The 27,686-nt window shown below is 33.1% G+C and overlaps 3 protein-coding genes across 4 annotated transcripts; all 3 read left to right on the forward strand.

Moving 5' to 3' along the window:
• Window positions 1-7,510: 7,510 nt before the first annotated feature.
• Window positions 7,511-9,176, forward strand: LOC140863648 (nudix hydrolase 17, mitochondrial-like). The gene is made up of 5 exons (XM_073267229.1): window positions 7,511-7,810; window positions 8,031-8,151; window positions 8,251-8,334; window positions 8,430-8,558; window positions 8,661-9,176. Exons 1-5 carry the CDS (start codon window positions 7,719-7,721, stop codon window positions 8,868-8,870), a joined length of 636 nt encoding a protein of 211 aa, XP_073123330.1. The 5' UTR covers window positions 7,511-7,718; the 3' UTR covers window positions 8,871-9,176.
• Window positions 9,177-10,186: 1,010 nt separating this feature from the next.
• On the forward strand, window positions 10,187-12,213 carry LOC140865708 (uncharacterized). Of its 2 annotated transcripts, XM_073270429.1 has the most exons (3): window positions 10,187-10,354; window positions 10,513-10,689; window positions 10,882-12,213. In XM_073270429.1, the coding sequence occupies exon 3, from the start codon at window positions 10,968-10,970 to the stop codon at window positions 11,928-11,930; it is 963 nt and encodes a 320-aa protein (XP_073126530.1). In that variant the 5' UTR covers window positions 10,187-10,354; window positions 10,513-10,689; window positions 10,882-10,967; the 3' UTR covers window positions 11,931-12,213. The 2 variants fall into 2 exon arrangements, with proteins under 2 accessions (XP_073126530.1, XP_073126528.1); XM_073270427.1 differs by having other exon boundaries at window positions 10,513-12,213.
• Window positions 12,214-20,389: 8,176 nt separating this feature from the next.
• On the forward strand, window positions 20,390-23,774 carry LOC140862607 (probable inactive receptor kinase At1g48480). The gene is made up of 2 exons (XM_073265640.1): window positions 20,390-22,043; window positions 22,854-23,774. The coding sequence occupies exons 1-2, from the start codon at window positions 20,672-20,674 to the stop codon at window positions 23,462-23,464; spliced, it is 1,983 nt and encodes a 660-aa protein (XP_073121741.1). The 5' UTR covers window positions 20,390-20,671; the 3' UTR covers window positions 23,465-23,774.
• The last annotated feature ends 3,912 nt before the right edge of the window (window positions 23,775-27,686 follow it).

A 27,686-nucleotide genomic window follows, 5' to 3' on the forward strand; every position in this document is an offset into this window, starting at 1 on the left:
TTCCCATGACGATATTCAGAAAGCATATATACAACATTGGGATGCGCAATCTACGGAATATGTGAAGAATCACTCATGTTAACATGAGGAGGAGTTTACGTGGCTGCACTCTTTTTTTCTTACTATGGTTTTTATCCCACTGGATTTTTTCTAGTAATGTTTTTAACGATGTAGTATAAAACACGTAATGAAGACAGTCATCATATCACGATCATCATCACAAGGGGGAGTGTTGAAAAATATATTATTATTATTATTATGTTGAATATTGAATATTGAATGTTGAATGTTGAATATTGAGTTGTAAAATGTGGAAAATTAGTGTGTGATGATGTAGATGATGATGTTTTAATTTTTGGACTAATCTCAAATGTGGATCTATAAATATGTTTTTATTTGTGATGAAAAATACAATTGAGTTAAGAGAAAAATATTATAAAGTGTAGAGTTTGATATATTTTGAGTTTTGGAGTTTTTACTTTTTATCATAAATTTTAACTTTTTCACAACAATTACAACTTATCAATTCAACGATATAAAAACATTATTTCGAAAAGTAAATAGATCCATTTGCAAACTCTAACTCTACTCCAACCATCATTCATGTCTATATCCAAGAAACACTTGCATGTGCATGCTCTAAGAAAATTGGCACATAACATTAATGACAATGGGAAACACACACTTACATATTCAGACCTCAATAAATATATATGTTTTGAAGAGCTAGTACGAAAGGAGCCTAGCTAGCTTGCCGACGAGGAGGGACCGTATTTTATATTCAAGGGGATGAATTATTTTTTTATTTAATTTATTTCCCTTTTTTAAAAAAATTACGCATTAAATTTCAAAACTTTCCCATTTCATGGGGGTGTGTATATGAATCGACATTTCTATAAGGCATCGTTTTGTTCACCATATTACTAATATATGTATAATTCATCACATCTCATTCCACGTTATTCTCATCATATTATTTATGTATATATTAATTATTTATTTTACATCAATCAAATCATTAATTATTTATCTCATATCAATCAAATCATTGAATTTAAATTATTATATTACCCCTTATAAATAATATAAATTTTATTTTATTTATTGTTAAAAGGACAAAATAGTCATTTAACATTTTTATATAAAATTTAATCAATCAAATCAAATATATTATAATCTATCAATCAAATCCAATACTATTTTAACTATCATTTCTTATTTATTTTCTATTGCATTATAATACTCATCTATATATTACTTATACCATACCTCAAACCAAACGGTGCCTAAAGTGAGATTAAGCTAGCGTAAAAGCGTTGATAAGGTGTAAAGCATATCGATTATGTGAAAAAAACGACCAAACACGTAATTGATCATATTAAGGTAGTGTTTGCAATCTCTAAAAATAAGTGATTATCGAGAGGTTGCAAACACTACCTAAATTAGTATTTGCGATTGTTTCTAAAAGCATCAATACTTAAGTACGCTTAATTCTCAACAATGAGCGAAAGCATTTAAGTTTCATTAATATTGATATTACAATAATTTAATGTTGAAACTTTCATATTGATTTTTAAAAAAAAAATTCCTCAAAAGAATTCAAATTAATATATAAGATTTTGGTTTTGCCACGTTTCACGTTTTTTAAAACTTAATGTAAAATGTCTTCACATATATACTCCTCAAAATGAAAATATTAAAAGCCTCTTTGTTTGCTTTGGCAATTTAATTTCGGTAGACCCCTTTACAAGTAGGTACGTTGGCTGGTAGGCCATTGCCTTTCCGAAATAATCAAATATATAGGCCGGGATATGATATTTTACTTGGTCAAGCCTAACCTTTTCCAATTATTGCGGTATAAAAGTACAAGAATTTGATGCCAAACGAGTGATTAGCATTCATCCCAAAATAATTAACATTCTTAATTCGTTTTAAATTAAAAAAATCTTGAAATTACGTTTTTGTTATTGTTGAAGTGGTTTATACAATGACGTTATGTGTTGAATTAAGCTTTGCTTGTGTGAGGATAGCATTGAGATGAGTGACGTTAATAACATGTTGCATTAAGTGTTGTTGATATTGTTGTAAACATGATTGGATATGTGAGCCACAGAAGAGGTCGTACGTATGTGAAAACACAAGATTTTAATGGGTCGGAGTGAACTTAATTTGGTGCAAAACAACACCAACAACAAGAAGGGATGATGTTTGGCATCTATTAACAACTCGATTATTAACACTCAAATAAGTGTTTCAGTCATTCATGTATGCTAGCTCGTTGTTTAGTATGGGACACTATGCTGACATAATAAGAATTAAAAGTTACATCCTATATCACAAGATTTGATACAATAATATCATTCACTGTCGATTCTAACATAACGATTGTATATAAATACATAATATTCATAAAAATTTATCGAAAAAGTAGAAGGAAAACTATGATAGAATTATTATAATTTTCGTCGTAATCGATCTAATCTTAAAAAACTAGTGCTTGTTGTTGTATATATCACTTCAAAACACTTGACTCGATGTGCTTGTTTTTGTTTTTTTATATATATAAGATCATTTTCCTCGTTTGAATATATTTTTGAAAATGTACCTATATTCCTTGCTCGGAGTTAAAAACAGAATCATATTTTTATAATATTTATGCAACAATTGTTTTTTTTTCTTTTTTAACAATGTTTTCCTTAAAAAAATCAATTTTAAAACTTGTGCAACTTTGTCCTTTTAATTTGCAACCATATATACATCCTTTTCTACAAGAAAATTTCTCAATAAATCCATAAAGACTAGGACAAGAAGGTCTTTTATATTTAGATAAACTCAAATTTTCTAAAATAAGTCTAATTAAAGTCAACAGTTTTTATGGAAGAATATGAAACAAAATAATAAATAATAAACAAGGGAAAAGATTCCCACAATTTAATCCATTATTTCTCACGGATATCCTATAGTTGTTGAGCTCTCGTTCTAGATACTACACATGTTTTTAAAAGACTGCACACTGGTTTTTTTAAGCTAAGTATAGGCCCCATTTTTTGACATTTTCTAATCTTCTAAAATTCTTTATTTCTAGAAATTAGAAATAAATGTTATTCTAGAAAATGAATTCTTCCCAAGATCAGCGAAAAAAATATAATGGGCGCCTGATAATTTGACATTTTTATCCCATTGTGTTCACAATATTGACATTTAATATTTTAAAGTCTCTTATTTATAATATATATTTTAAAAATAGAATCGCACACTTACTAGATGCCCCTGTTTAGTTGACATTTTTCAACTCGTGTAACAATCTTCATTTCTAGAACTATTTTCACTGATAATTTTTTTTCTTGCATAGGGTATTTAAAAGAAAAAAAAATATATTTACAGTTTATAGAATTATATGAATAAATTTATACAGATAAATTTTAAATTTATTCTTATTTAATTTAAGAAATTTTAATTTATGATGATTTAAAATTCAGGAAAATGATATACGATTTGAGTTCGAAATCAAAATCACACGTCTTTATATAAATTAGACTCTATCCATCCATGCTAACGTAATATATTTGAAAGAGCATACACTTTATAGGCCCCATAAAGTTGACATTGTCTATTTGCACAAGTGCATAACATCAATTATTTCGTAGAGAACTTTACCAGAAGAAGGGATCCATTCTTGGGGTCTGTCTAGCTCATGTGCTGCATCCAACTGTTTTTGTTTGCAAAAAAAAAAAGAAAAAAAAGACCGTTAGATCTATATTCGAGTAGTGCCCGAATGAGAAAGCATAGACAAAACCCCATTCTTGATAAACAAAAAAGTACACAAATTGCCCACAGGGACAGAGGCGAGTTGGTAAGGCCTGAGGTGACGAGAAAACAAATTCTCCAACGTTGCGGATTCGATCCTCGTGTGGAGCAGTGCCGGACCTGAGATTTTGAGGCCTGAGGCGAGCACAAAAAATGATGCCCTCAAAGTTTAATATTCATATAGAAATAATAGTATTTGTAACATGAATTCTAAAATAAAAATTTTAAAAAAATAAATCATCAAAAACAATATATTATAACAAATACTAAAAAACAAAAAAGATCCAAACAAAATATAAAATTCATGTTCCGAACCAGTATATAGTTACTTGAATATAACTAGTTTTGAAGCGAAAGTATTAATTAAATTTGCATAATCAACTTTCTCAAAAAAAAATTCTCGATAGATAACATAGCTAACACATTTAGTCTTTCTTGCGACATAGATGATCGAAGATAAGTTTTGATCAACTTCAATTTGGAAAATTTGAAGAAAAGTCTCTGGTAGCTAAGAAGAGTTCATTCCAAAAGTATTTTCCAATCCAATGAAAATTCTAAACTAGATTCCTTCCAAATAAAGTAAGTTCAGAAAAAAAAATTATCACGAGTGATAACTGATGAGTCACACAAGCAAACATACAAAAATAAGGAATTCAGTTTTCTGAAAAACCAAAATCTAAATATGCTTGAGCGGTGGAAGGAGAAAAGATTTTTCTTACCTCAATTGCTCTGTTTTCTCTCGCCTCGCTCGAATATTTGACTGTGAAATTTTGTTCAATCTGCACTATGCAGATTTCTTCTCCCTCACGGTGATGGTGAATCTTTGATTCATTTTCTTCTTAATTATCACGTTTAAATTAACTAACTAAGATAGGGCTTTTTTTTCTTTGGAAAGAAATTAAGAGAGGGCTTATCAACTATTATTTATGAGCTTATTTAAAATGGGCTCATGAACTATCATATTGATTTTTTTTAAAAAAGATTTTGGTGCCCCCAATTTTTTTAGGCCTGAGGCACTTGCCTCATTTGTTATATAACAAGTCCGGGCCTGGTGTGGAGCATATTCTCCGCTGAAATATTGTGGAATATGCTTTTAACGTTGGTCATGTTGCTCCCTCCCTGAGGTCTCTGTCGCTCGTACACATCCCTCGATTTAACCCCGCATTAGCCAACGGACCTCTTACTCATGCCTTCGGGGTCAACCTTTTTTCAGAAAAAATGCACAAATTTCCATTTGCCTTTTGCGCAATTAAATGTTTATTTATTCACCCTACGTATTTAGATTGAAGGAAATTTTCGATTAAAAAAAGTATACTTAACACATAGTGGTAAATAAATACAATATTAAAGTCTAAATATCTCATTAACCCTTGTGTTTGATCCAACGGTATCAACACATTCGAATTCATTAGATCTACATATTTAAGTATAGATCCCACGATATCAAATACTCTCCCCGTCTCATTTATTTACGATATATTTTATTTTTCACTCGTCTCAAATATTGTAATGGGCTGGGTGCGTCTCTATGCTTCTGGCCCATCTGGCCTTCTGCTCTGGGGCCCAGGCTCATACTCATGGTCTTCTCTCCACCTGGAAAGGAGAGTTTTTGCCCTTAACAGGATTCGAACTTGGACCACCAGACATATATCCAAATTCAACTCAATTCTGGTACCACTAAGCGTGGGCCCCCAGAGCAGAAGGCCAGATGGGCCAGAAGCAGAGGGACGCACCCAGCCCATTACATAAAAGGATTCAAAACTCTAAATATTCTCAAATTAAATATTCTTGGATTAAAATTAAATAATTTCTGACCTTATCGCATTTCAGTCCTTGAACTTTTCCATATTTGCAAATTGGTCCTTGCTCGGATTTAATCTTCAAATTAAATCCTTGATATGTATAATCTTGGAATTTACATCTTAAATTTCATAAATATCAATTAAATATTTTTAATATTTTAATTTAATAATTCCGGATATTCAAATCTTAAAATCCGAAAAATTCTCAAATTAAATATTTTTTACCCGAAATTGAAATATCTAATTTTCATAAATTTTCAAATTCATATTTTCTCATATTCGGAATTTAAATCTTAAATCCTGTAATTAATAACTTAATATTTTCGAGTCTTACAAATATATAGTTCAGTTTTCATATTTAATGTTATATTTCCTATTTTTTTTTATCAATTTATCTTTGTTAAATTAATATCATTAACTACTTATATAATTATTTTATTATATTAAAATATTCATTAAATAAGAATAAAATAAAAAATTACTTTCTAAAATTCACTTTTTCAAACATTTTTTTAACCTGTAAAAACATACACTTGTCCATACCAAAAAGTGGTGATTCTAGGTAATTGCATATACTTAAGATAATTAATTAACAATGGCCCCCCCTCTAGGTACTAGTTATTAGTTATTGTTAGGTATAATAAAAGCGTGTGAGCCATGTGGTGCTCCTAGTGCTAGGGGCGGTGGCTGACTTTGAATTGAACCAAGTTTATATCTAAACCCACCCGATTGAAAATTAATTGATAGGGTAATTCGCCCTTTGGGTCCCCGATCTATAGGTAAATTCCCTTTCACCCCCATAAATACTCAACATGTTAAAACACTTTTGCCCCCAAAATAAATTTAGCTAAATATAGAAATTAAAGGTGTTACTACAATAATCAGTGTTGGTTAAGCTTATGTAGTCTATTTTATTGCACATGTGCATGCATTGGTAGGAATTTGTGTTTTCATCTTTCACGGTTTTGGTATAGATTCATTTCGCGTAACGAATTCGGCATGATGATCATTTGTATTCAAAGATTCATATCATCTTGTAATTCACAAATTAGGTGAGTTGGTTTGTTGTTGCGTGTTATTTGTACATGAAATATTGATGTGTTTATCACGTTATTTAAATCATGAACAAGTACTTTTCTTTCACATCGGTCTATATTTGTAGTTAAAAAATATTATTGGCATAAAAATAATATTTTTCATAGATCAGGTTGGGTATGAGACTCGTCTCACAAAATTGATCTGTGAGACGATTTTATATGATTTGTTGTGTTAAGTAATTCGATAAAAATTCATATTGTTATATTTATATATGACATAATAAAGTTCAAAAATCAGTTCCAAACCTTTTATAATCGAATTAACATGAAAGTGTATCTTTTTTATGGTAGAATTGAAGCTCAATATTTCGAGTTATCTCAAAGTTAAAAAAAGATAAGCTACTTTGAACTTGAGTTCAGCTCAGGACTTTAACTTGAGGTCAACTCAGCTTAAAGTTTGAATCCAATTTCAGCTTGTTTTGTTTAGACTTAAAATACCGATTACCGAATTACAATTATACGTGTATTTCTCGTCGCGAACGATGGACTGAAATTCAAATTACCCTGTAGTGAAGGGGCCAAAAGGCAAATTCACAAATACAAAACAAACATGTCTATGGGCAAGGACCAGTACGCCTCGTATCCAACACGGGCTGGTTTCCAATGGCAGACACGTCCACGCAAGAAAGTAACAATAAAATATTCAAATAAACAAACGTATATTTCCCCTAATTGGGTATCGTAGTTGTATTTCAAGAATATTATATATTCACACGCATTAACCAGGAAAAATACAGCAAATCATGGAGTTTTCGGGGCCCATCCATTGATGTTTCCCCCTATAAAATCGAGTGGACAGGCTGATTCATCTCATCAGTTATCCACAGCCCTTCAAGACAATTAATTACCTGCCATTAATTCACTTCTCTCGCCAAAAAAATTAAGCAACTGGAGATTTTTAAGGCGGTTTCCCGAACGGTGTCGAAAGATTTATACTGGGTTTCTTCCCTTTTTGAGTTTTTGAGATTTGTTCTCTGTAAAAAAAGAAGATAGGAGATTAGATTGATTAGCGATGACTATGCAAATCAAGAAATTGGTAGCTTTGCCCGCCCGTACAGGGAGGCATTTGCAGCGTTACAGCCAGGGCTATCGTCTGGTTGTCGGGTATTTTTCTTGAAAACCCTCTTATTCTTTTGGAGAAAAGAAAAGTTAGCCTGCAAATTTCGAGAAAAGGGTTCCTTCTTGTGTTGAAAAATGGTGGATTGGGATCTTTTTAAGCTTCAAATATAGGATTTTTTTTGGCTCTTTGATTTGCTAATGTACAATGGTTAGCTGAAAATGATGTATTTGTCTGATGATCTTTTCCCTTTGGCGAATTGTGCAGATGTATCCCGTATAGAATCAGGAAAAGCAACAAATCCCCCCAAATCCATGAGCTTTCAGTCGATGATTTGGAAGTTCTTTTGATTAGCTCTCAAAAGAGTCCAAGAATGATGTTTCCTAAGGTAGCTTTTGGCCTTTTGCACATTTAAGTTAACTTTGAATTGAAAACAATGAAAGAGTGACCTTGGTTTGAAACTGATCTTTTGCAATGGAAATTTCAGGGTGGTTGGGAACTCGATGAAGATATCAGAATGGCTGCTTCGAGAGAAACCATCGAAGAAGCCGGTGTGATCGGCTTGCTCGAGGTGAATATCTAGTCTTGTTTAGAATCATTGGATATTTATGTACATAAAAGTTCTTGTGTGATTCTAAAGCTTTCTTGGTTACCATTTTCTCGCAGGATAAATTAGGTGAATGGGTTTTCAAGAGCAGAAGCCAAGATAAATACCACGAGGGATCGATGTTTCCCCTCCTTGTAACCGAGGAACTCGATGTTTGGCCGGAGAAAGACGCCCGCCAACGAGTTTGGGTACGTTTCAGAGTACCTATATGAATCTTCAATCGTTTCGATTCAATGTCATGTTCTTTGTGATGATCTCTAACATGTCGTTTGATCCTATGAATCATACAGATGTCTGTGAATGAAGCAAGAGAGGCATGTGCACATCCTTGGATGAAGGAGGCTTTAGAGGCCTTTGTCTGTCAATTTTCGGCCCGAACGAGGATGTTGGAAGAGCCCGTGATGTCGCAAAGACTAGGGTCGTGCCGATTGGACGATTTGAGATTGAGCAGGAGGGCTCAAAACGGGGATGATGATGTTGATCTATGTTTGATTAGTTGATCTATGTTAGGCTATAATTCGACGACTTTTCGATTGTTGTTAACATCGCGGCATACTAGTTGCTCTAATGAATTGGAATTGGTAGCATAGGAAGGAAGGGAGAGTTAGTAGAGATTATGTACAGCTTCATTCTTTGATTCATTCATTCTTTTACTACACCGGGAGCTCGAGCCGGAGTTCGAGTCCGAATCGAGTTTACTTCGTGTGTAGCATCTAAGGTGACTTGTATATTAAGAATTGTAACTTTCATCTTGTGTATGAAAACTTTGTTTGCCTCAATGTTATTGCAACGTTAGCATTGAATTAGTGATTTTTAGGCCTATTTTCCAGACATGTATAAATATACAGCTTTCCTTTTCTACGATTAAATTTTGACGTTTTAGGAAATTTCATATAAAAATTTGAGTATTTTATAATGAAAACATTCACTTCGTACAATACAAATTGTATTGCTGCAATTCTTATACTTCAATCAGTTGGTTTCATCGTCTACTGCTTTGCCAATGGGAACAAGGAATTCGAGGTGAGAATACTATTCTACAAAATCAATTCAAAAATTTAATGTCCCGATTTCTATTTTTAGAGAAGCATAAAATTTGATGATTTAGACGTTATTGGATTCTAATAATGTAAGGAAATTTAATTAGATTTCATAATTATCCAGTTTATTATCCAGTTTAGAATTTTGTACCCTTGTGTGACTAAGCAAGAAAAGTATACACATTAATTTTTTTTTTTCATGACGCTGAAACTCGTAGTTGCTATTTTTCGGTGCGTACTGGATAAATTCTTTATCCGATTAAAGAAGTAGTTTACAAATCATGTTAGTGACGTAAACCATATTGGATAATCTCAATGCAACAAACTCATCTAGAGACGTCAATTCAAGTGAATTCAAGTCGGGTTGAAGCAAGGGGATGCAAAATATTTCTCCATCCAAACCAGCAAACCCCCCAAAATAAAATTTTTGGGGTTGACTTGGGTCGAACCCGAACCCAAAAACTGAAAACCCCCTTCTCTAACGTGAAATTTTTCGGATTGACTCTGGTTATTACCTATACACACTTAAACCTGAATTGCAAAGGCAACATACGCAAACTATCCACATGGATCTATATTGAAATCCAGAAACCTATAGAGATATGTTCATAAATAATAGTGTAATCAAATGATCCGACTCCAATTACGTGTAACTTGTAAGTTACGAACTCGGGGAATAACCTATTTGTTGGGTCGACACTCGTGGATCTGGGCTTACTAATAAAATTTTTATCATATTATTGGGCCGGACTTTGACGATCAATTCAGATTTTATATTGTTGGGCTTCAAACATATCCAAAACCCGGCTGAAGATCCCCCCCACTTCATCTTCATCTCCAGATCGTCTGAACTCTGCGTCAGACGTGGTTCTCTTCCCTGTTGCCCTAACGTTCGAATCGAAGAAATTCTAAACCAACGGACGAGAAATCGATACATGTGAGAGGTAAATCTTCGTTTTATTATTTTTTTTTTTCATTTCTCTAGTCAGTGGCTCGTTGCTTCTGGAATTCGGGAATTTGGAATAAAAAAGTTGTACAAATTTGTAGGATTCGTTATTTATTTTGCAATAAGAATAGTATCGTGAGCAAATTTGGATTCCAGATTGTTGCAGGTCATTGGTCTCCTTTGATTATCAAGGATTCAGTTGTCTCCAAACAAAGATAAAATTAGATGTTGTATGCTGAAATGATTGGCATTTGGTGGTCCGATTGAGATTTTTTCACTGCGATTCTGAGTTCAGCATTCGCTGCATTGCATTTATCAACTGGCCAAGTCTTAGTAAGATTTTTTTTTGTAATTTTCTGATCTAAAGTTTGAGTTTTTTCTTTCGCAAACTTGCTACAAGAACACTTTCAACACCTATCCATTCTAACCTCTCTCGAAGTATGAGAAACAATTTGGAATAAAAGGGTAATTTGGCAGTGAATGTTAGTCATGCTTTGCTGATTCTAATCCAAATTCTTGATAAAGGTTTTTGGACCCTAAGATTCACATTTACGGTGAAAATCATTTCGGTGCATAGTGAGAAGCAAATCTCATATTTACTCTATTCTTAAATGGCTCTGCTTCCATCAAAGGGAGTGGTGATCTCAGTTCCAGTCCTTGTCCTCTCAGCCGCTGCCGCTGCAACCCTCTTATTCTTCATGCTGTTTATGCTTTCATCCCCATCTCCTCCTTGCTCTTGCACCGCTCCTGCATTGGTAAATGAGAGCACAAAAATTCGAGAGCGGATCTCAGCTTCAGCCGAGGATATAGATTGGCTGAAGAGTCAGATTGAAGCCAATGGGTTGCATATGCAGCCCAATGTTCTACGTAAAGGGATCAACCCTCGCAGTCGTCAGCAGCAACTCCAGGATCTTCTTCAGTTCAAAGGGATATCACACTATGAAGGAGAAGAAGCGAACAATCACACAGCTCTACCTTGCCCAGGAGAATTACTTGTTGAGGAACACCACAGCTATTATGGTGAGCCCTGGGCAGGAGGACGAGATGGGTTCGAATTTCTTGCTGAAACAGTACATTTAACCCCAAACTCCCAAGTACTTGAGATTGGATGTGGTACACTTCGTGTTGGCCTACATTTCATCGGTTACTTGAATCCTGGGCATTACCATTGCTTAGAGAGAGATGAGCTATCTCTAATGGCTGCGCTTCGATATGAGATTCCATCTCACGGTTTATTATTTAAGCGTCCTTTGATTATAAAGGGTGAAGATATGGATTTCAGTAAGTTCGGGCATGAAACCACATATGATCTAATATATGCCAGTGCTGTCTTCCTACACATGCCCGACAAACTTGTTTGGATTGGCTTCGAGCGGTTAGCAGGCAGATTGAAACCTTTGGAAGGTCGAATCTTGGTCTCACATAATATCAAGTTTTGTTCTCGTTTGGGAGGTGAAGAATGCACAAAAAGGCTGAATAGCTTAGGACTCGAGTATGTCGGGAAACACATCCACGATAGTTTACTCTTCAACCACTACGATATTTGGTTCGAGTTTAGGCGATCCCAGGCTTAAAAGATTGTACACGACCAATCTTGTTGATTTAGTAGCAACTCGAAGAGAGCAACCCCATTCGTTAATATGATCCTTAGAAGAGGTAAGTTACAAATCTTGTATGTTTTTATTTTGTTATTTTGGTGTATGATATTCTAGTGCTTAAGCCTATGTCATTGTTGCTAACTTCGTCAAATTTTGAGTTTTGATTTGGATTTGTGAAGTGCATGTTGTACTCTTTAGATTAATATTTGCCAACTTCTCTGGTTTATGAAGGGATCTACTAAATTTTCTTGTTCTTTTCCTATTATATCCGGTGTGTATCATTTCTTCTATATTTCCTTCCCGTGGTTTATTTATCTGTAAGAGCTGGTTGTATAGTATTGTTTGGCGAGAAACGAAGTAAGCAATTGTGTATCCAATATAATGCATACATAATCATTATATATATCTGTATAAATGAAACACAACTTGAAAATAATTAATATTAACTGCATAAAATTTTTCGAGGTTGCGATTGAATTGATGAATTTGGGATGATACACCAGAAAAAATTTTAACCCGGGGCTGGCTGTTTCGATAAAAAGTTAAAATAATATAAATTAAATATTTTAAAAATAAAATAAAAATAATCTAAGTTATAATCAAGGAATACTTGCAAAATATTTAATGGTAAAAATATGAATTGCTGAATATATGATGTTTCAGGTGAACTGACTCGTGAAAATTTTTTGTGGTTGTAAAAGATATGATGTCACATATATAATTTTCAATATTCTTACAATGTATATGTACTCAAAAAGAAAAAAATATGATGTTTTAAGTAAATATAGAATCACTTTGGTTTCATCGCCTACTGCTTTGCCAATGGGAACAAGGAATTTGAGATGAGAACACTATGCTACAAAATCAAATTTCAAAAATTTAATGTCCCGATTTCTATTTTTAGAGAAGCATAAGATTTGATGATTTAGACGCAATTGGATTCTAAAAATGTGCTTATATATACATATATTTTAAGAGATTTCACATACATTTTAGATTTTTTTTAACAGTCCAACTAAGCAAGAAAAATACACACGTTCCAACTTTTTGTTATCTATCCAATAAAAACTCATGACTATCTTTGGTGTGTGTATTGGTTAAACTACGATTAGTGTAGTCTTCTACAAACCATACTAACGAGATAAACCATAGGGGATAATCTCTATGCAAGTAATGCAACAGGCCAGGTGAATCTCAATTCGGATGAGTTTGGGTTGAGTCAAAGCAAGAGAATAAAAAAAAAAAAACAAATGGAGCTCAAACAATCCGAGCCCAAAAACCCTCCAAAATAATATTCTTTGGGCTGACTTGGGTCCAACCCTATCTGAATCCGACTCCAGTTACGAGTAAGTTACGAACTGAATGAATAACCTATTTTCGGGCCGACACTATCGTTGATCTGGGCTTACTAACATGGGCTCATAAACCCTTTTCTTCGTTCATGATATGGCCTTACTTCAGCTGTTCGATTATAAATGTGAAGATTGCATTTCGTTTCTTTCTTCTTTTTTTTTTATGTTATTAAAGTTCAGTTTGTTCTGTATTTTTTTTAAATTTTTTTTTTTTTTCAATGTGATATTGATATGTCATTAATACGAAATAATATGTGTAGTGTCACATCAAAATTCTCAATTTAAATAACTAAAATTGTCGAAATCAAAATATACCTCACTAAGGCTAGAATTTGTTAACTTAAATGATCAAAATCGAAAAAAAGCAGTTTAAAAAGATAAAATATACTGGCTCAATATGATATGCAAATGCCGCATAATAATTCATGCAATAACATGCAAAACATAGCACATAAATGCAACATATAAATATGCAACCCGCTGGCTATCTCAGTCATTATTTACGTACCTTAGTTACTAGGCAAGCTACGTCAGCTCTAAATCCAAACCTATAACTAAGGTACGTAAGTACTGACTGAGATAACCAGCGGGTTTTATATTTATATGTTGCATTTATGTGTTATGTTTTGCATGTTATTGCATAGATTATTATGCGGCATTTGCATATCATATTGAACCAGTATATCTTTCGAGATAAGCTTGTGTATAGGGAGCTCAGCCCGGCCCTTGTTAGGACGTTTGGAGCATTGTGAGTCACTCGACCGACGGGTCGTTCCGTTTCTAGTGTTTTCAGGGGACATTCTAGATCCACGTTCGGTTTGGAATGAGTGGTCGCGCACAGTGGTTTGATTCCCCGATGTGACGAGCGCATGTCCTAGGCGCCAGTCTGAGCAGAGATTGATACAGTATACCCAGATATGATTCCTGATCACTTCATTGCATGCATCATATACATTTATGGTATTCCATCGATAACTTTTGCATACAAACTTACGCTTAATTGATATAGTGATCGATTAGGGAGCTTAAATAATTATTTTTTATTTTTTATGATGGGAAATCATAAAGTAAAAATGCAGAGTATAGCGTTATTATATATAAAAAAAATTTGGGGACTATAAAATTTGAACCTCTGGAAATTAATTAAGCCAGCGAGTCTCCAAAAAATCAACGGGCTACTTTTGTGTTTTTCCACGAAATATGGAAATATAATAATTTGTTTCAAATTTCTATATTAATCGACCAAATCTTTAGTTAGATAATCTTGATTATTCTGACTATATAACTAACGTGCATTTAAAATTGGCAAGTTGTGACGTGGGAAACAAACATGCGTGTTGTTTTATTAATTAACCACTATTTTTTTAGAAATTTCTTGTTATGATCTAACTAAAATTGAGCCAAAAAACCCAATCGAGATTTTAAACAAAATTTATACAATTTACATGCTCACAGTCACAAATCATTTTTTAAGGGGCTCGAGCTTGTAGTTCAAATGCTACTCATTTTTCCTCCGAATAAAGATTTCAGATTTGAGATTTTTGAAACATCTCCATATGAAAAAAAAAAATCCAATTTTAAGGCCAACAATAAAAATAAGAAATTGCTTCAAAAAAAAAAAAGAAATTTCAATGTTAATATATAAATATTATATGTTTTTTTAGCATATATAAAAGTGATTTGGCAAATATTTAGGAGTACTTTACATATATTGAAGGAAAAAAGAGCCGAATTGGTCCTTTAATTTATACATGTTTTCTCTTTTAGTTTTATAATTAATCAAACTTGGGTATTGGTCCTCTAACTTTGATATATTGGCTATTTTGATCTTTTTTTTTTTTTTTTATCGTAGTGTCTAATTTTATCTATAAATTGTTGATTAAACTATACAATCAAATGAGATGACACGAATTTAAGTATTTTCAATTTGGTCAGAAATAATATCAGTAAATACTATATAAAATTCTATCAAATCAAACCGAAATTATAAAATTTTCCTTAAAAAAATAGCAAAATCAATAAAGGGGACAATGAACGTAAAAAAATAGGACAAATTTTCCAAATTTGTTGTCATATGATCGGATTTTACAGCTTAGTCAGCGATTTTCGACTAAAATTGAATATTTATGTTAAAATAGGAATAAAATAGTCAAAATTTAAAATTAGTGGACCAATACCTAAATTTGAATAGTTACAAGACAAAAAGAAATAAAAATTGAAGCTAGAGGACTAAAATGGATTTTTTCGCTATATTCAATTATGTATTGTTCCATGTGGTCGAAAAGACCAAAACTGCAAATTTCATTTAGACGATAATACCCCCAACCCGACAAAAAAATACAATATGCGGTGACAGAGCTGTACTGCCCTTTTTGGAATAGCACAATATCATATTTATTTTTTGGGTATGATTTTAGCTTTGCTAAATAATATTCTTTCTAATTCAATTGTGACAAAGTTGGTTAAAATTCTTACCTAAAATTCGACTCCCATTATTGTTGCTGTAGCCTGTAAGTCATCATCCCCAATCTTTGAGTAGATAGTGAGAACATAATTGACAAGAATAGAGCCGGAGGCATTATTGTTGCTTCTATGAATTTTTTTTAATAATTTTCCAATTTCGCAATTTTCATATAGTTGATAAAGATTATCATTCACCGATAGTAAAATCTTTTTTGAAAAAAACAAATAAATGCTGCCAAGCAATTCTTTCATAATCAAGATATCAAATTTCTCCTTTAAAGAGCAAACAATATCTAGTAATTGCACCTCAACCACGGAGGTAGACTTCACTTGTCAAAACATTCTAGGAACAACTTCAAATTTTGTTACCCTGTCGAGTAAATTCATAGATGGAACAATGTTCACGGTATGTCATTTCCGAACGACATACTCATAGGATCGAACACTTGTCTTTTTATCAAAAGCTATAGTTGGTGATTACGGTATAACTCAAGTCTTTTAAACCACATCAGCCCACACACTATGATTCGATCGTTTGATCTAACATGAACAATTATTGCACTCCTATCATAAATAAAAAAGATCAAGGTAAGTAACAACACATTATGGATGGTGTGCGGACCTCCTTTCTCCATGGGCGTCCAAATCGCGAGCACAAATTTAGATCTTACTCCACGATGTCGCGTCTTTTGTTAGAGATGATTACGTTTGGAATTTTGCGTAATTTTTTTGAGTAGCTGGTTCACAATCAAGATCAAGAAGAATAGATGCATTTTCAACCATACAGAGTTTTTCTTACACGAGTTTTGAAATTATTTGGACAAACAAAAAATGATACAAACAATAGTTTAATTAATAATTTATACTTAACATATCGCTCACGCCAAACATATCCTATTGAAATGTTTATCCATGAGACATCTTCTACACTACATCGCATCTCCAGTTGAACGCCTGTGTAATGACTACATTATCCATTCTATCCATATGATCTATATATATGAAATAGAAGTTGAAACCAATTAATATGAACTGAACAAATTCTTCGAGCTTATGTTTGCATCGATGGATTTGAGATGATAAATTTCAAATTTGTTAACTTTTTTGGATATCAAGTATATAAATTTATGATAATTATGATATATTTTAAATACACAAATTGATCCGTGAAATCAAATTTATCGATCCAAATATGAAATATCGACCGACGAATTTTGTCGATGACTTGTCACCAACTATTCAGTTGACCACTGTATATAAAGCACAAAAAAAAAAACAGTAGTAATTGCAAGGGTCTCATGACTAACGACTTGCATAGTTGTCTCGATCATAAAATACTGTCGTCAAAAATTAAATAATTATAATAACTCTTGCTGTCAAGAATAATGACTTGTTACCAAACTATGCGTCCCTGTGAATTATAGTCTTATTTTTGATTAAATATAAATAAATGCGTTTATTAATTTTTATAAAAATAATAATATAAAATCTACTGATTCAAATATGTCCCATGCAGTTTTAATAACTAGATTCCATTATATATATGTACATATATGGACCTCATACATATTTTTATTGGAACTCATATAATCGGATCGGATAATAATCCAATAATTGCTAGTTGCTAGATAATAAAATATGTTACGTTCGATGTAACATAAATATCTTAATAAGATATATATATATATATATATATATATATATATAATAAATTTCGACCTAGAAGAATAAAATACGGTGACACGGAAAATATTATTCCACCCTCAATCATTTTTTTTAAAAAAAATTGAAGTTAAAAGAATTATATATTAGTGAATTAAAACCTGTCTAAAACTACGATAAAAAATAGTAAAAAAAAACACTTGCAAATTGCATAATCAAAATATAATTTCCACTAGGGTTTTATCAATCTTTTAATTGAGCTTGAAATTTATAATGTGTGTATGATTCGTTTACTTTCATAATCGACCTGCCATGATTATTATTAGAATGCAATTATTATTATTTTCATACTATTTTATCCATTTATGAAAAATAGAAAAAGCTATGATTATGTGGGAGATATAATTTGCACCAACAAAATCGTAAAGGGCCATCCCAAATAAAGGGCTTGTCTTATTGGACCTACTCGAGCACGTAGTGTTTAACAAATATCTGCTACAAAATTTATTCACCCCAAAAACTACCACTTAATTGTTAAATTATTAAAATAAAATAAAAAAATTTATTTATTTATACACAAAAATCAAATCTTTTAGTCACACATACTGACATACATATTATTCGATATGTTCCATGTAGAATAACAAAAAGAAAAAATAAAAGAAATTTATTTGGGCAAATTTGATTTATTGTGCTGTCGTAAATCGTAATCCCAGATATATAAGCTTACAAACAAATTTTTTTTTATTTTGTTTATTTAAATTATTAAAAAATAATTGTGTATTTTACAAGACTTAATAAAAAAAGATATATTAGTAAAAAATAATACAAAACGTAGAAAGTGGATTTATATTTGAGCGAAGAAAGTGGATTTATATTTGAAACAAAAGAAAAAAAAAATGAATTCTATAACATAGTGAGGAAGAAAATTATATTTTTATTTCAATTCAAGATAAAAATGTCAGACTGAATCTAATAAACCAAGAAGTCAATTAATTATTTATCGAGACAAGCAAATTAATTGATTTGATTTGATCAATCTATTTGACCCAAATTGTTTTATTTACTTAAACATTTTCTCGAAATTTCCTTCTCATTTAATTTGCTTAGAGTAATTCCCAAATTGATTGATTATGAATTGTGATTCACGTTTCCCCACACCAATTAACCTGTAAATTGTACATTTTCATCATTAACACCGAATCCAAGAAACTTTTGATTCAACCAATAAATTCCAAAAGAAAAGTTAATTATAGAAAAGAGTAAATTAAAGAAAATTAAACCAAAAACAAAAACTAATAAATTGTTTATTTATTCATAAGCATTTTTTGAGCTATGGTTGACTTAAAATGAGTAATTTATATGTACAACTCATAGTCTCATACGCACGAAATAGTATTATATTATATTATCGAAGGTGTGGAAAATATTAAATATATTATTTATTAAACCGTACGTCAATTCTTGAACTTAAATGCATTTCCAAAAAGGCACGAAAGTAGTCACCATTTTGGCTAAAGATTTTATTTTATTTTTTAACCATGTCAAAAATAAAATTAATATTCTACAAATTTATAGTTTTTATTGGATAATTATTATTCTTTGATTTTTTTTTTTTGTCTTTAAAAGGAAATACCTTTATGATTCCGCGTGTCAAACAAATTTACCTATCAAAAATATTTTCGAAATAAAATTTTTTATTCCCAAAACAACAAGAAAAAAAATTCACTATGATGTTTGACTAATTCCGAACTATATATATCATCATATTATAATCACCGGTAATTTGAAACATTCCGTAAACTAATGCATTATGTATGCGTGCTGAATTATTCTTATTTTATTAATATAAACACAATAGCAATCTTTACAAGATTATCCAACGAATAAAATTTATAAGACATATTTCGAATCCGATTTATGAAACTTATTACATTTCACTTGCAAGTAACTGGTAAGAGTGCAAACAAACCGATCGAGCCAAATATTAGCCATGATTAATGCTCACATTCGGTTTGTATTATGTATATTTGAATTCGAGCTTGATTTAAAACTAATTTTTTTTTTTGCTCAAGTTTGACTCAAATTAACATTCGAATGATCGAATCTATTCGCTACCTATTCGATCTATTAATTAAATATTAATTATTAAAGTTTATTAAGGAAGGTTCGAAAGCTCGTAATATCCGCAAAGCTCGAAACACACATAAATTTGATATATGAATTTGATTCAAGTTCGATTCGAAAAAAAGTTCAAACACGTTCGAATTTTATAATTTCAAATACAAATCAAATATATCGAGCCAGCTCCAATATTTTCAAACCAATTTGATTTGTTAACACCAAAAATCTACGTATATGAATAAAGTCGATCAGTCGTCTCACATAGGAGTGCAAACGAACTGGGCCGGTTCGTGAGTTTTACGAATCCACTCGATAAATATTTGATTTGTATTCGAGCTTATCGAACTCGAGTCGAATTCAAACATATTCGAACTTTTTTTTTGAGCCGAGCTCGAGCTTAAATTATTATGTTCGATAGTTCGAATATTTTACGAGCTTAATATTTAATTAATATAATATAATTATATAATAAATATATATACATTTTGAACATTTCGAGCTTTTCGAACCATAATATCCGAGCAATAGTTCACGAATAGGTTCGAATGTTTCGAGACGAACTTCATTTCGAGTCGAGCTCGAGCCAAAATATTTTAAATTATCGAGCTTCGAATCAAGTTCGAACTCGAATATACTCTTATCAAGCCGAATTTGATCTTTAAAATTTTGTCATTATTCGACTCAATTTGATTCGTTTGCACCCCTAACTCTCACTCTCACATCCATTTTTTTTATTATTATACAAACAACATATTTATACACGTAGAGTAGATGGAACATATTCGTATTCGATTTTCAAAATAAAATCCCCCTAATCCCTATTCCCAGCCTGGATCTCGAAGTCTTTAATAATCCCTCTCTCTCTCTCTCACACACACACACACAAATACACACACTGTCCCATTTTCTCTCTCACACAGTACAGATGAATACATTCACACAGTATGGCAGATTCATTCATGGCGTTCATTAACTTCATCCCTCCCAACCAAAACCCTCACTCACTTTCCCCTTCACCACATGCTTCATAATGGAGCTCTCCACCAAATGATTCGCCGCCCTTTCTTGTTCTTCTTCTTTCCTACACAATAATTCAGTAGACTGCACATTATCACAATGCGGGCACTGGGTTCTGTGAAGTTTCTGAAGATGTTGCTTCTGCTTTTCTTGTTCTTCTCCCTCGCTGTTTCCTCGGATCTGTCGACGGATAGGGCGGCGCTCTTGGCCCTCCGGTCCGCCGTCGGCGGACGCACTCTGCTCTGGAACACCACGCTCACCACCCCATGCAGCTGGCCGGGAGTTCTGTGCGAGAACAACCGGGTTACGGCTCTCCGCCTCCCGGGCTCGTCTCTTTTCGGTTCCATTCCTCCAAACACTTTGTCCGGCTTAACGGGTCTTCGTACTCTCAGCCTTCGCCTCAACCATCTCTCTGGTCCACTCCCTTCTGACCTCTCGCAGCTTTCTCAGCTTCGGAATCTTTATCTTCAGGGGAACCAGTTTTCCGGCCCAGTGCCTGATTTTATTTTCTCGCTTAACGCCCTGGTGCGGTTAAATCTGGCTTCGAACAATTTTTCGGGTCAAATTCCATCTGGGTTTAACAATTTGACCCGTCTGCGTACGCTATACCTGGAGGAGAACAATTTCAGTGGCGTTTTGCCCGACATTGATATTCCTTTACTTGCTCAGTTTAATGTTTCTTATAATAATTTAAATGGGTCGGTGCCCAAAGGGCTTGAGGGGAAGCCCAAAGATGCGTTCTTGGGAACTTTGCTTTGTGGGAAGCCTCTTGATAATGCATGTGCTGAAAGCGGCGGGGAAATTCCGGCTGCCGCCCCTGAAGAGAATGGAAATGGGAGTGGAAACTCGGGAAATGGTGGGAAGAAGAAGAAGTTGTCTGGTGGTGCAATTGCTGGAATCGTGATAGGATCTGTTATTGGCTTCATTTTACTGCTATTTATTGTTTTCTTTTTGTGTATGAAGAGGAGCGGAAAGAAGGCTAGGTCTGTAGATTTAGCGGCGATCAAGAGCCAAGAAAATGACTTGGGCAGAAAGCCTTTGGAGGCTGAGAATGGCGGGATGGGCAATGGATTCTCTGTGGCCTCCGCAGCCGCTGCTGCAATGAGTGCTAACGGGAATGGGAGGGCAGAAAATGGAGCCGACATGGCAGCTGCCAAGAAGCTAGTATTCTTCGGCAACGGCTCAAGGGTGTTCGATTTGGAAGAGTTGCTGAGGGCCTCAGCCGAGGTTTTGGGGAAGGGGACTTTTGGGACATCATACAAGGCTGTCTTGGAAGCGGGGACTGTGGTGGCTGTGAAGAGGTTGAAAGATGTCACCATTTCGGAAAGAGAATTCAAGGATAAGATTGAGGGGGTTGGATCCATGGAGTACGATAATTTGGTCCCTCTCAGGGCTTATTACTACAGTAGAGAGGAGAAGCTTCTTGTATATGACTACATGCAAATGGGAAGCCTTTCTGCACTTCTCCATGGTGAGTCAGATTTCTAGAGTTCTCTTCTTCAATTTAGTTTATAACATATTGATGTTGATCTTGGTTCAAATTATACAACGAGAATCGTCAAGGGTACAAGATTTCATTACATATCAACAATTCTGGCCTTTCTATTTGGTTACTACTTGCAAAGATAGAATCTTTTAGAGTGATACTGTGTAGGATATGGTTTTTTCTTGTAATAGTCATACATAATGCGTATATAGATCCATGAATTTACTCTCTAGCGCTAAATCGGAATAAATAACTTGTTTATAGTCTTATCGGTGATGTGTACTTGAGACTAGAACTCCATCAAGTTACTGCTTCTGATATATAATCAGCGCTCAATTTGGTGTATCTACCACTTTAGCTTTAAGTTGGTGAGAATTTCATATTGTTGCAAATACTAGATTAAAGTTTTTATGTTAGATGAAGGTTATTTTTCACTAAATCAAGTCATATTAAATAAGATTCTTGGTATAGGTTAGGTATAAAACTACCGCTTTTATTATTCATACTACTTCATCTGTGCTGGCAGCGCGTCATGTGCAATTCTCTCTCATTTAGAAGTTGGTTTTATTCGTTTTCTTGTTGTGTTTAATTAATTGTTGCTCTCTTATAGTCTAATCTTTGTCAAATGTGTGACCTTTTTCTTGTTTAGATTGGTAAGAGTTGGTAGTTTATTGGGCTCCACCTAAAAGCATAATCTTTAACCTCTAATTTTCATGTAATTACTTTATTTGGTGGTAATTTATCTGCGATAATTGGCTAATGGGATTTCTTACATTTAAATCTTACCCTGTTCAGGAAACAAAGGGGCTGGTCGAACACCATTAAATTGGGAAACGAGATCGGGCATTGCCCTTGGAGCTGCCCGAGCAATTGAATACATTCATTTTCAAGGTCCCAACGTGGCCCATGGAAACATTAAATCATCAAATATCCTTCTTACCAAGTCGTGTGAACCTAGAGTCTCTGATTATGGACTGAACCATCTAGTTGGTCCTTCGTCCTCTCCAACCCGAGTCACTGGATATCGTGCACCAGAAGTGACCGATCCTCGCAAAGTCTCTCAAAAAGCTGATGTATATGGCTTTGGCGTGTTGATCTTGGAGCTTCTTACAGGCAAAGCGCCCACGCACGCCCTCTTAAACGACGAAGGAGTCGACCTGCCAAGATGGGTTCAGTCTGTAGTTCGAGAAGAGTGGACTTCCGAAGTTTTTGATCTTGAACTTCTCCGATACCAGAACGTAGAAGAAGAGCTAGTGCAACTCTTACAACTCGGCATCGACTGCACGTCTCAGCACCCAGACAATCGGCCCTCCATTTCTGAAGTCGCGAAACGGATCGAAGATCTACGACTATCGAGCTCACGAGACTCACCGGTTCAGATCGATCATGTAACTGAAGCTGATTAAAAAGTTGTCTCAAGACATTTCCAACCCAGAAATTTAATCTTTCTGAGCTTAGTTTTATTTGTTTGTTGATTTGGGCGTGGTTCTTAGTTGTCAAGAATTAACAGCTCATCTACTTTTCCCCCCTCCAATCTCCTACATTATCATGAGTTCCATTTGTCCTTGTTGGGTGGAATATGGTTGCTGTAATTATTACCTGTACCTTTACTTTTCTTTTTCATTTTTTTTTTTTTCCTTTTGCTTTTGGAACATTATTATTTCCCTGTGTTGAATTAATTGATAGTTTGAGAGCCAGTAGTTGTTTATTGTGACTCAATGTGATGCATACAACTGAACTCGAGTTTTTAGTTTAACTAATATAGGAACTTGACTCTATCAAGCCGTTACATTAGTCGGTTTCAAGTCGAGCCTGTTGTGTCCATCACATAATGTGAGGAGTTGGGAAGAAATTCTCCTTAAAACACCAATAAATATAGTGTTTGAAATTTGAGCTTTAGTGAAGGTGACAAATACCTGCAATGCTCACAAGTAAAGAGTGCTGGTGAGGGTCACAAAGTGTGACATTATGTCATGAAAAGTACTGCATGCAAAAGAAAATTAATGGTCCACGATTGATGTTTTTGATGGTCCAACTTCAATGCATACCAAAAGCCCTGCGGAAAATTTTTGTATCTTTCCCATTTTCCCATTCAAAATGCTTAAGAAAGAAACAAAATTCTAGCATTATGGGGTGGTTTTTGTCCATTTGTTTAGGCCACTCTCCTAATCTTGAAAGCTACTTGATATCCATACATGGATCTTTTGAAGTGTGGATTTTGTAATTTGTAACTAGCCCACCAAAAATCTAGGTTCAAGGGTATCTCTTTTTTCTAAAAATACAAAATAAATAAAGAAACTTATTTTGCGTGCTAGCTTCTACATTCAGTTTCCAAACATTTCAAATGCCCGAAAGTTTGTAAACGCTTAAAAGAAGCTCTTGTATTTGAAAAGCACTATTATGTTACCCATTTGGGTTGAGAAGACTATCGTATCGAGTCTCGAACAACATACTTTATCCTAATTTTGAAACCTTTGATGCTAGATAAGATTACAAGCCATCGTTAACACAAACATAGTAAACTTTATCATTGTATTCTATTTGGTTTGTTCAAAGGCTTTCACGTGACACAAAAAAAAGAGAAACATAGTAAGTTGTCATGGGGCCGATCAAGAGTGTGCATGTGTTTCTTTTTCACGAGGGCTATTTAAATTTACAAAATATACTGAAAAAAGGGTGAAAAATACAAAAAAATAAATAAATTTAATCCCAACAATTTTCATTCATTTTTTGAAGCCTGATAATGAATGCTAATTTAAGTGAAAATAACATCCAACACACAACAATACAAATGCCAACCAAACTTATAGGCCAAATGGAATAATTGTCAACAACTCAAATGTTGCAACATCCACGGACCAACCAATCGGGCACTTAAAGCCGGAAGGACATTCATATTATATAAAATACTATTGCTACCAACAATATATATTAACAATCGAATCATATAAAGTTTTTTTTACCTCATGAAAAAATAAAGAATTGTGATCGATACACATAGTTTGGTGTGAACGACAAGATCTTAGTTGATCGCAGGTCTTTGTTTCGATCAATATTTGTCTGAAATTGTACAAATGATTAAAGTTATAAATCATTATATTATTAATTATTTTATATAACGAGTCAGATGATGTCATAATATGTATGAAATATCGGTTGCATTTAAATTAGAGAAAATGTCAATCATAATCATGTATGTATTGTAGTATGACTTTTTTTTTTTAAATCCGATATCTCGTTGAATCATTTATAGTCATATTATTATGTTTCACTTATCAATTTTAGTCATTTTTATCAAAATCGTACAGTTAAATTATAAATGTCAGTTAAATTTTTATGTGTGGTCGCAGAAAACCTCGTGACACACATGTGCTACTAATTATAAAAATTTAACGATTATATTAATTATTTAATTACATGATTTTGACGAAAATAACTAGAAAAATTAATCGTTAAAATGTATTTACTGAACTATAATTAATTGAATGGATGATATATAATATATAAAATAAAAATGCCACCACTCAATACATATTGCACTAAAATTTACAATTTTCACTTTTTTTAAGTGATGGGAAGTGATTTTGGTGGCCCATCTCTCGTGAAGTTGATAATGGGGGATACAGCTTTGTTTTAAATCACACCAATTGCAGTCTCTTCCCACAGCCTTACCAAATATCTTTTACAGTCAAATTGGCATAGTGCCTTTTTTGTTATTATCCATTTTCTGTCAAGTTGAATTGATTGATTTTATTTCAAAAAAAATAAATAAATTTGATTCATGTTTTTTTCTTCCACCGATCAATTAAAGTTGGTTATTTTGATAAACTATAAAAAGAGTAGTACACTTGCGTGATACCTGGGTGATTAACAATTGAAATATGACTAAAAAATTTAGATAATATTTAAATTTAAATTAATGGTGGATTAATAAAGAAGAAAATTAAGAGTTTCATTAACACATAATATGAAAAAAAAAATTATAAGAGAAAATTCACAATTGAAATTGAAATATTTATCTGAATGTTAGATAAAAATAATAATCATTTTTTTAATCGAGAAAACAACAAATATTATATAATGAAACAGATTAGGTTATGCTTCGGTTGGATTTTATTCCCAAACATAAATTTCTCGAATTTTTGGGTGGATATTTATTAGAAAAATGTTGCATATACAATAAAAGTTACAAGCACGCTCTATCTTAGAAATTACAAAACTATAGATCTTTTCATTACTGCATTTTAGATATTTTATAATTTTAAATGTAACATAACTCTACAAACATTAGTATTACTTTTATTTTTTAGGGTCATTGTGGAAAATATGACGATTAAGTGTGACCTTAATTACTAAAAAAACTATTGATAAAATCGAAAGTAAAAGAAAATCCTCAATTCTGTCTTGACTTGCTAACCAAATGGGATCCGGACCAGCCCGTTTTTAACCGGGCTAGTTTAATATGGATTTACATGTTCCACCCTCCTAAAAGATAGGCCCAATTTCCGGAAGCCCGTTTCAATTAGATCGGGCTATTTTGGGCTTTAAAGCCTTAATACTAATATGGGCCTTATCTGTTAGTTATGGCTTTACCTCATTAACCCAGAACCTAATATGGGCCGGCCATCATGGAGTTCACTGTCAAAATATTCAATAACCAATGGCCTTATAGTTTGGTTTTAAAATTTAATTCAATAACTTTGGCCCAAATTAACTGGGTACAATTTATGGCCCATGTGCTTCACTTTTCTGTCGATTCCTTGAACCTGGGCTACAACTGGGCCATCGGGTTGGATTTCGACTCGAATTCGAATATATATGGCAGAAATTAAATTAGTGTCAGCCCATTGTCGAAAATTGTTGCCCTTAAGACACCACAAGTCGTTATCTAGCACGAATTATAGCATTTCACATTAGAAACAACCATTTTTGGGTCATTAATTGCTCAGACTCATTTACTGAAATATATGTCCTAAAGGGGTCGATTTCCATTTTCCGTACTCCACATTTTTTATTACTCAATACTCTCTTGTCTACACTACGTGCCGACAACATTGGAGCCACCCATCAGCCAAATAATTTGAATTTATATTGCTTCACCATGAAAGAACAAGTATCATGGGAAACATATCGATTTGACTTATATTTACAATGAAAAGTAATGCTTTCGACATAAAAAATAATATTTTTTTTCATGGTTCCAATCAAATAGGAGATCTCTCTTAACACAATTAACATGTGAGGCTGTCTAATAGGAGTTTTCTTGACAATCAAACTGTATCGAGTATTTTTTATCCGTAAATCAAGAAAAAGAACACAAACCCCTCACTATTAATGTTTCCGCATAGTAATATCGGAATCGATTTAAGTAGACATACATTTGTAAAATTTATAACCATTTTTGTAAGTTATATGTATGTACATAATTGATGAGGTAGTTCGGAATTAAGTGTAGTCCACTAAAATAAAATTGGGGGCAACAAGAAGAGGTGCATGTAAAGCATTTGGGGCAAAAACTCAATCATGGCAATGGGGATACGAAAATGCTCATAAAAAAGGACATATAAACGACCAGCTATAGTGTGGTCTACGTTAAACTTTGGTCACTTGCAATAATTTTTTTTTAGT

Source organism: Henckelia pumila, chromosome 4 (assembly GCF_033568475.1).
Source record: "Henckelia pumila isolate YLH828 chromosome 4, ASM3356847v2, whole genome shotgun sequence".
In the NCBI taxonomy this organism is placed as follows: domain Eukaryota; kingdom Viridiplantae; phylum Streptophyta; class Magnoliopsida; order Lamiales; family Gesneriaceae; genus Henckelia; species Henckelia pumila.

What these genes read in the sequence shown, in the direction of transcription:
- LOC140863648 (XM_073267229.1), top strand. Translation starts at nt 7,719, where the DNA reads ATGACTATGCAAATCAAGAAATTGGTAGCTTTGCCCGCCCGTACAGGG. An exon ending in CAAGAATGATGTTTCCTAAG is followed by an intron (nt 8,152 to 8,250) that starts GTAGCTTTTGGC and finishes TGGAAATTTCAG; the next exon opens with GGTGGTTGGGAACTCGATGA. An exon ending in GTGTGATCGGCTTGCTCGAG is followed by an intron (nt 8,335 to 8,429) that starts GTGAATATCTAG and finishes ATTTTCTCGCAG; the next exon opens with GATAAATTAGGTGAATGGGT.
- LOC140865708 (XM_073270427.1), top strand. Translation starts at nt 10,968, where the DNA reads ATGGCTCTGCTTCCATCAAAGGGAGTGGTGATCTCAGTTCCAGTCCTT.
- LOC140862607 (XM_073265640.1), top strand. Translation starts at nt 20,672, where the DNA reads ATGCGGGCACTGGGTTCTGTGAAGTTTCTGAAGATGTTGCTTCTGCTT. An exon ending in CCTTTCTGCACTTCTCCATG is followed by an intron (nt 22,044 to 22,853) that starts GTGAGTCAGATT and finishes TACCCTGTTCAG; the next exon opens with GAAACAAAGGGGCTGGTCGA.